Source organism: Orycteropus afer, unplaced genomic scaffold (assembly GCF_000298275.1).
Source record: "Orycteropus afer afer isolate SDZICR_OR568_19922 unplaced genomic scaffold, OryAfe1.0 scaffold00001, whole genome shotgun sequence".
NCBI lineage: Eukaryota > Metazoa > Chordata > Mammalia > Tubulidentata > Orycteropodidae > Orycteropus > Orycteropus afer.
The window spans coordinates 30,162,015-30,171,560 of record NW_006921588.1 but is presented as its reverse complement, the minus strand read 5'-3'; the positions used below and the strand labels follow the sequence as shown (position 1 = coordinate 30,171,560).

The 9,546-nt window shown below is 52.8% G+C and overlaps 1 protein-coding gene across 1 annotated transcript; it reads left to right on the top strand.

The window, feature by feature from the left end:
- Window positions 1-7,361: 7,361 nt before the first annotated feature.
- Window positions 7,362-9,277, top strand: SP5 (Sp5 transcription factor). The gene is made up of 2 exons (XM_007944563.1): window positions 7,362-7,412; window positions 8,129-9,277. The coding sequence occupies exons 1-2, from the start codon at window positions 7,362-7,364 to the stop codon at window positions 9,275-9,277; spliced, it is 1,200 nt and encodes a 399-aa protein (XP_007942754.1).
- Window positions 9,278-9,546: the final 269 nt, after the last annotated feature.

Here is a 9,546-nt window from a genome sequence, read left to right as displayed (position 1 = left end):
GGTACCTGGCTGTGACCAAGCAATGACCACAACCTTGCCCCTTGTCAGCTCTACTATACACCTGGGAATTCTGATCATTCACATAAACTTATAGGACCACTGTCTGCCAACCCTATATATGTTCTTGGATACCCTCCCCATTTCATAGACATATCTAATTGTTTAGCCTGTCCACCCATCTATCCACCCATAGACCCATGTTAGCCTTCACTGACAACGCAGTGCTGTATGTGCAAAAGAGTTCACACTTGTTGTCTGTACATCCCATGTACCTCTATATGTCTTTCTCATCCTCAGTGGTGCCATATTGGTCACCTCCAGAGTGATTCTTGACCCATAGATTTGGGTCTTAGCATCTTCCACAACCACATGAGCCATTTCCTTGGTAGTTCATGAATTCTGAGAGATGTTACAGCAAATTATAGAACCTTGACATAGGAGGGAGAAAACTGAGGGGGAGGACGAGTAGTTGATGTTAGAGATGATAGAATGATAGATGATAAAGTGGTACAGTGGTTTAGGACATCTTTAAACTCTGCCTCTTCGGGACTAGCTTTGTACTGATCCTTCTGAAATAAATTATTCAAATACCTACACACACACACACACACACACAAGACACATATCCGTTCTTTACTCACCATCCCATCCCAGACCACAGGTATCCACTAATCTATTTTCTATTTCTGGATGTGCCTATTCTAGACATTTCATATAAGTAGAAACATGCATTGTGATTTTTGTTATGGGCTCCTTTCACTTGGCATGTTTTCAAGGCTCATGCATGTTAAGCATGTATTATTACTTCATTCCTTTCTATGACTGAATAATATTCCATTGTATGGATGTGTCACATTTTTATCCATTCGTTAGTTGATGGACATTTGAATTGCTTCCATCTTTTGGCTATTGCGAATAATGCTGCTATGAATATTCATGTACAGTTTTTATGTGAGCACATTTTCAGTTCTCTTGGTATGTACCGAGGAGTACAATTCTAACTCCTTAACGTTTTGAGGAACTGCCAAACTGTTTTCTAAAGTGATTGCACTATTTTATTCACACCAGGTTCGGGTGAGGGTTCCAATTTATCTGTATTCTTGCCAACACTTGTTATTAATAATCCTTTTATTACAGCCATCCTAATAGGTATGAAGTAGTATCTCACTGTTTTGATTTTCCATTTTCCTTATGGCTAATGATGTTGAGCATCTTTTCATGTGCTTATTGGCCATTTGTATACCTTCTCTGAACAAAAGTCCTTTCAGATCTTTTGCTCATTTTTAAATTGGGTAATTTACCTTTTTATTGTTGAATTGAAAGAGTTCTTGATATATTCTGGATATAAACCTTTTGTCAGATACATGATTTGTAAATATTTCTTCCCATTCTGTGTGTTGTCTTTTCAGTTTCTTGATTGAGTCCTTGAAAATACAAAAGCTTTAATTTTGATGAAGTCCAATTTATCTATTTTTTTCTTTTGTCTCCTGTGCTTTTTGTGTTGTATTTGAGAAGGCTTTGCCCAACCCCAGGTCATGAAAATTACTCCTGTTTCCTTCTAGAATTGTATAGTTTAACTCTTACATTTAGCTCTATTATCCATTTGGAGTTAATTTTGGGGTAAGATGAAAGGAAGGAGGTCAACATTATTCTTTTACATGTGGATACCCAGTTGTCTCAGCACCATTTGTTGAAAAGAGGGGTCCTTTTGATTTTTTCTTTCCTTTTATCTTTTATTCTAGCTTGTCACTAAGTTTTGCTCTTTTTCCATTTAAAATGTCACTCCCATTCCAATCCCCTCACTCTAGTTCCTATCCAGGCCTATCTCACACCTAGTTAAGTATCTCTGCATCTGTGCTTCCAGATTTGTTGCAAGCCAGTCCTCCTAAGGAAGGAGGTTTTAGAAATTCAATTGAATCCACTTACTCAGGAACTTACACTAAATTCCTACTCCGTATAGAATTGAGGCCAAACTTCTCTCTGATACCTCTAATGTGGTCCTACCATGTCTACACCAGCAAATCAAAGGCCAAAACTTATATTCTGTAGTTTAGCTCCTCACTGTAAGGAAAGTTCTCTTCCCTTCCATTTCCCCTATCCTCTACCTTCTTACTTTTCATCCACCCTGTAAAAATACCATGGGCCCTTAAATCCTCCTCCAAACACCAACCCACTCCTTGGTAAAGCCTCCTGTAACTATCCAGCCCACACCAATCATCTCCTCTCAGTTCTTTCTTACTACATTTGTGTGCTCGGTAGCACCAGACAATCATTAGGTGGATGACACTAGTACACACAGTTCCATTCTGCCACCAACACCAATGAGCATTTGTTGAACATCTACTAGAGTTCACAGCACTGTGCAGGCATGGCACATTATGCAAACATCATTTCCTCTTGCCACCATATAAAGAAATAGAGTAGAATCATCTGAGACAAAGAATCCCTTCTAGCTCTAGAATTCCATTCTTTTATCCAATGATGAAATTTTGAAACTTAAGCTTAACATTAACTCAAAGCTTCCAGTTGAGGAAATGTTCCCATATTATAGCAAAGGAAAACTTGGTGACCAAGCCAGTGTTCCAAAGGTTCCTAGCATTGTAATTCTTTGCGACTGAATGTATTCGTGCATATTAATGATCAAGAGCCCCTATTTCAGACGCAGGCGTTAGAGCACCTGTGACTTAGTCTGCAGCTTAAACTTGGAGACCTCTCCCAATCCTCAAAGTTAGAGTATCAGATTGCAACCCTCCCCCCGACACACACCATAAAAAAAGAGAAAACTCCAACTGAAGACACAAAGTTTGATTCCTTCCATGTTTGTAGCTGAGAACAATAACAGCTTTCTGCTGTAGCACGACTTCAAAAGGCTGCCTAATGACTGCTCTAAGAATACTTCGTGGTAGATGACTGAAGAAATGCACAGGGGTCCTCCTGCGACTCCATGTCCCATTAGCACAAGGAAAATTCTGCCCCACCCACCCCCACCCCAGCACCTTCAATAAAGCAACGACTGATACTGCATTCACCAAGCAGATAAGGGCAATTGCAAGGTTGAAGGGGACGAGATCTGGCCGCTTAAGCAACACTCGGTTGTGAAGGACCAGTGAATGCAGGATGTGTTGAAATGCCCCAAATGATGTATAGATCAACTGGAGAAGGGGGAATTATCTTGATGAATTTATGCCAAAGGCGTGGGTCCCCGGTTGTTTTAAGAAAATGCCGGAGGCGAGGCGCCAAATACCAACCCCTGAGTTCTCAGCACATACTTTTCTGGAGCGGATCCGAGTTCTCAGCACATACTTTTCTGGAGCAGAGCCGAGAGAGACTGCGCTGCGCAGGTCCGTGCACCGCGCCAGTGTCTCTGAGGGTTCACCCACCCTCATTCACGCGCACGTTGCACACGGCCGGTGGGCGCTCGCCGCCCGCTTGCTGGCCCGCGGAAAAACGGCGATGCAACTTCCCAGCCTCGGAACCCTGCTGCTTAGAGAGCTGCTTCGCTGTGCCCCGCCACTCCCAGGAAGCCAGGATTCAACCTCCCCGCCCCCCGCCGCTGTGTGAGTTTGCTCCGGATTCGCAGCTCGACTCCCTCCCCCTCCCAGGGCAGGAGGACCACATAGGAGTTCCTGGGTCCGCTGTGCACAAACACACCGATCAACAAAAGAAAGCCCATTAAATCTTCCCTCCTGTGAACTCGAGCCCCAGCGGATACCACTTTGAACTGACCCCCGCCTCACAGCCCCCGCGCCGTCTGGGGTGCGCCGGGCCCTCGCGGGCTCGTTCCCTCCCTCCCGGCTGCGCACTTTTGCAGCGCACTCGGGCTTTGATGTCTCTTTACATTATGGCAGAGCAGCCACACGCTCTTCCCGGGCGCGGGGCTTTGTGTAACGGAACTGACATTTGGCCTTGATACCTGTATCTCTGGGTGATTGCAACAAATTTCTAAAATAAATATTGTACTTTGATCTTCCGGCATTGCATTTTTAATGGACGCTCCGAACATTACTTCATTAATAAGTTTTCCAGGAGCCTCCAAGTTCGAAAGGAAGGGAGGCTAAACAGCACTTGGGAAACTCTCCAAACTTCAGCGTGGACTGGACGGACTAGAATCTGGGCGGCTTTTCACAAAAGGAGATGAGGCCAAGAACGGGGAACATTCAATAGAGTACCTACTATGTGTCGGGTACTGGCTTGAGGACTTTGCATATATAACTAATTTAAGCCTACACACACTCTACAGGAAAGCACTATTAACACTCTCATTTTAAAAATTGAGAAACTTAGGTATAAAGAGGTAAAGTAACTTGCCCAAAACGAGTCCCTGGGCGGCACAAACGGTTAAGCACTTCCAGCAACCCAGTCGTGCATGGGAAGACTTGTCTGAGATCCGCTTCCTAAAGGTCACAGCCTTTAGGAAAATCCTATGGAGCGGTTCTACTTTTCATACATGGGGACCCCACGAGTCGACTTCGCAGCAACCAACACCTTGCCCAACTACAAAGTGGCAATGTGAGGAAATCTGGCTTCTGAGTCCAAGGTCTTAAGCACCAAAGCACTACTCTATTTCGCCCTGCTGTACAATGATAGTGGTTTCATTGGTTGATGGGGTGTATAAGAACGTTGGAAATGTGGATAGGCTTTTCTCGTCTTTTTTTTATTGTTTTCCAAATAGAGAACAGATCCTAGTCCATTTGGCCCAGTCCAGGCCACCTCTGGTGGCGTAGTGCTTAAGGCTAACCAGAAGGCTGGTGGTTCAAATCCACCAGCCACTCCTCGGAAGGAAGGTTGGGCAATCCATTTCTGTAGTGATACCGCCTCAGAAACTCAAGGAGGGGTCGCTATGAGCCGAGTCGACTCCACGGCACATAACAACAACAACAACAGGCCACCTCCCGGGGTAAGGGAATCTTGAAGAGCTCTAAGAAGGCCGGTAGAGCCAACAGAGATGCTAATGGATCAGCTTCGAGAGTGCAGACGAGTGGCCGCGCAGGTGTGCGTCCCAGAGCTCCGCGGTCTCTTAATCCAGGAAAAAGAGGCCCTAGGGGTCCCAGGTTTCCCAGGGCCTGAACCCGTGGACCAGGACTGTGGGGCGCGAGGCAGGTCTGTAGGAAGTCGGAGCACTACGAACCCATTTCCAGAACTAGCCAGGCTGCGTAAGTCAAATGGCGCCGTCTCCGCTCTTAGTCCCCAGGGCGACCCCGCGCTGGAAAGGAGGGTGTGATTTGTTAAGCGTGTTTGGGCAACGCGCGACCCATGCGTTTTCAGGTTTCCCAACTCCCGCGAAAAGCAGGTTGCACACTCTTCTGCCTCTAGGCCCTGGACATGACAGAGTATGGGCCTGGGGGTGTAATGTACAAACCCTGATGTGAGTACAGTCACCAACATTCAGCACCGACTCCTAATCCAAAGTCTGTGGGAGTCCGGCTAACCGCTGGTGACTGCACCGCCAGTTGGACCATCCTGTCTGTCCCCTCACTTCACGCCCGGCCGCGAAGCAGACCTGGGGGGTGGTGAAGGAGAGAGAAAACAAGCTTTCGGCTGCAGGCCTGAGAAGCCTCGTGGGTAGCCGTGGAGAGGCTGCACTCGCTCACCCCTTCAAAGGGCGAGAGCGGATTCGGGACACCTCGTGTGGCCAGCAGCCTGGGAGACAGGCGGCAGAGTCCGCGGGGAGGCCGGACGAGCAGCCGAGGGCTGTCTCAGCTGGCTGTAGACCACCGAGGCGGTGCCGCGCCCCTAACGCCCTAGATAACAGCTAGGCACACCCGGCCACTTCTGCCTCCCTCCGGTCCCCTGGATGCTGGGGGAGGTGTCCGTAACTTCCGGCAGCACGCGCCCCGCTGGAGGCTGCCCTAGCCGGAGCGAGACATGCCGGAGACTGTTGAATCTCGGCCGAGCGCGGGCGGCCGGGGAGAGTTTGGGGCAAATACCCTGGCAAGTGCTTCCCTGCCTCAAGGGAGGGAGGCAGGTTGAACTTTTTCTTTCCAAAAGTGACAGGAACAAAAGTTTATATTGACTTTTTTTTTTTTTTTTTTTTTGAGAGCCTCCCTCTCATGATTTGCGATTTGTTGAACCAAAAAGAAAAAAAAAAAAACAAAAAAACTTCGGCCCCGTCCTTACTTTTCTCCAAGTAGTTCCCTGGTATGTCTGCGTGGCTTGCGAGCACTCTGGCTTGGCAGACCTTCGCAGGAGAAACTGCTAGCACTGCGGGGTGCCTCTGTGGGACCGCAAGCCCAGATAGATCTTCACAGCGTCCAAGACTGTCTGCCTGGGGAGAAAAGAGTGCCATAGCGCTGGGCTAGTTCCCCCCCCCCCGTGTGTCTATTAGAGGTTTCTATGAATGTCTCTGCCAAGTTCATTTTAAGGGGTAAGCGCGGTGAGCGTATTCTAGTTCCACTATTGGCAAAAGTTTGGACTGAGAACTTCTAAGTACCCAGCAGAAGCGTCACAAGCGAGCTCTGCTCTCTCATCAGGAAAGAGGACCAGGAACTTGCGCGCGACTCACTGCCGCCCTGGGCGGCCGCCCGGCCCCGCCCTGGGTCACGACTCTGCCGGCAGCTCCACCCGCGGCGGGCGGGGTAACACAAAGTCAGATCGTCGCGGTCAGTCCCACGCCCCGCCTCGCCCCAGGAATTCACTCCGGTCTGCGTGGGTGGGTGCGTTTGCTGTGCGGGTGGGGGGCATGCAAGTACCACAGGAGAGTTATTCTTGTCCCCGTCAAAGTCCCGCCTGGAGAGGCGATTTCTCTTGAGATAACAAAGACACTTTGTCACTTTAGGCGCTGCTTCGGTGCAAATCTTTAATTGCAAGGGGGGGAGGAAGGGTGAAGAGGAGAGAGATCGAGTGTCTCGAGCAACCCAAGCGCGGGTCTCCAGGCGGCTAGGCCCCCTTTGATCAGGAAAATCCAATTATTTGTGTATATACATTTCCCACATAGTGATTACTTCATTAATTGTCCCGCCTTTATCTCCTCCCTTCCCATCCCCCCTAATAATCAGTTCTTTTATCCAGACCAACAAACACACCATAGGAGCTTTGTGGATTCAAAGGATTTGCTTTCGCTTCTGAAAGAGCCGCTATTCTTTGATGATTGGGTAGCGGCAAACTTCAAAGCCATAAATCTTCTCTCTGACTGGCTGGCGGCCCAGCAAAGTCCTTATCAAATTCTTGGAGGTGATCCTGAAACGCTCAGACCGCGCGCGGGGCGAGCGAGCGGGGCGCGGCGAGGGGCACGGACGGGAAAGGGCCCGGGTGCCCAGAGCTGAGGCCTGGGAGGGACGCTGGGCGGTCGCTCGTCCTCGCCTACGGGTCTCCATGCGTCGGCGGCGTCCTGCTCCGCTTCGAGCGGTCGGCAAGCTGTAGCCATGGCCGCCGTGGCCGTCCTCCGGAACGACTCGCTGCAGGCCTTCCTACAGGTCAGGGCCAAGAGGGGAATCAAGGGGAAGGGCTGTGATGGGATCGCGCCAGGCACTCCATGCCCTCCGAATCTTAAGGGAACCCCCCTCAGTGGGTACCGCTGGAGTCAACCCTCGGCGATAAGCCCGGAAGAAGGGGTGCCTACGCCAACTTCACACCTAACCTGGTGCCGAAAGTGTGGCCTTTGGGAAGGTCGTGCGGAGGTGCGCTAATGGCCGTGGACAAGGCCTGAGCTCACCATGCTGGGCCCTCCTGTTGATTTCAGTCTACTGTGAGCTGCGGAGGATCGTAAGGGTAGCATAAAAATAACGAAACCTTCAAAGATTGGGAGGAGAGTGCCTGGGCAACCGGGCTGTGGGTGTTTCCAGACTCTTAGTGACCAACGAGCCCAGGGCAGCCGGTCGGATTCCACCACCCGCCCCCAACTTTGCGCCTGCTTCTCAGGCTGTTGTCAGGCAATTGTTTGCACCAAGTAGTTTAGCGGGAAGCTCGCGCGTTCCGCGTTCAGATAGCGCCCGCACCAAAAGTTTCGCAGGACTGGTGGTGCGTGCGTGGGGTGCGGTGACGGGGGAGGGGCGGCGGGGGTCTGGGCGAGGGAGGGGCGGAGGTATAATAGCCGGCTAGGGGGCGAGAGGGTGGCGGGCTAGCCAGAGACCGCGCTTGGAGCGCTAACCTTTTGTTTCTTCTCCGCCCTCCCCCGCCGCCGCCCATGCAGGATCGCACCCCCAGCGCCTCCCCGGACCTGGGCAAACACTCGCCCCTGGCGCTGCTGGCTGCCACCTGTAGCCGGATCGGTCAGCCGGGTGCGGTGGCGCCCCCGGACTTCCTGCAGGTGCCCTACGACCCTGCGCTGGGCTCACCCTCCAGGCTCTTCCACCCGTGGACCACGGACATGCCGGCGCACTCGCCGAGCGCGCTGCCGCCCCCGCATCCCAGCCTTGGGCTTACACCGCAGAAAACGCACCTGCAGCCATCTTTCGGGGCTGCGCACGAGCTTCCGCTTACACCCCCCGCTGACCCCTCGTATCCCTATGAGTTTTCTCCGGTCAAGATGTTGCCCTCGAGTATGGCGGCGCTGCCAGCCAGCTGCGCGCCCGCCTACGTGCCCTATGCCGCGCAGGCCGCGCTGCCGCCCGGCTACTCTAACCTGCTGCCGCCGCCACCGCCGCCGCCACCGCCCCCGCAGCCCACCTGCCGCCAGCTGTCTCCTAACCCAGCCCCCGACGACCTCCCGTGGTGGAGCATCCCGCAGGCTGGAGCCGCACCGGGTTCCTCTGGGGTTCCGGGGGGCGCCCTTCCCAGTGCCTGTGCAGGGGGCCCCCACGCGCCTCGTTACCCCGCCTCTGCGGCCGCGGCTGCTGCCGCAGCCGCCCTGCAGCGGGGCCTGGTGTTGGGCCCGTCGGACTTTGCGCAGTACCAGAGCCAGATCGCCGCGCTGTTGCAAACCAAGGCCCCCCTGGCGGCCACGGCCAGGAGGTGCCGCCGCTGCCGCTGTCCCAACTGCCAGGCGGCTGGCGGCGCCCCCGAGGCGGAGCCCGGCAAGAAGAAGCAGCACGTGTGCCACGTGCCGGGCTGCGGTAAGGTGTACGGCAAGACCTCGCACCTGAAGGCCCACCTGCGCTGGCACACGGGGGAGCGGCCTTTCGTGTGCAACTGGCTCTTCTGCGGCAAGAGCTTCACGCGGTCTGACGAGCTGCAGCGGCACCTGCGGACTCACACCGGCGAGAAGCGCTTCGCTTGCCCCGAGTGCGGCAAGCGCTTCATGCGCAGCGATCATCTCGCCAAGCACGTTAAGACGCACCAGAATAAGAAGCTCAAAGTTGCAGAGGCTGGTGTCAAGAGGGAAGATCCGCGGGATCTGTGAGCCTACAGTGGCAGCAGACTCCGAGGCCTCTTTCATCTTGGACTCAACTTACCTGCACCTCTGCAGCGAGATGCTGCAGGGACGGGGCGGGGCGTGGCCCACCCTCAATGGGCAGCTGGCGGAGGGGAGACCCAGCAGACGGACTTGCCTCTTCCCGCTCCCCCACCTACACCCCCACCCCAGCGGCGCCAGACTCCAACTTCCCTGGGCACCCAAGTGCCCAGGAGAATCCGGGGAGGTAGGGTTGGGAGTTTAGGCCACTGGGTCAT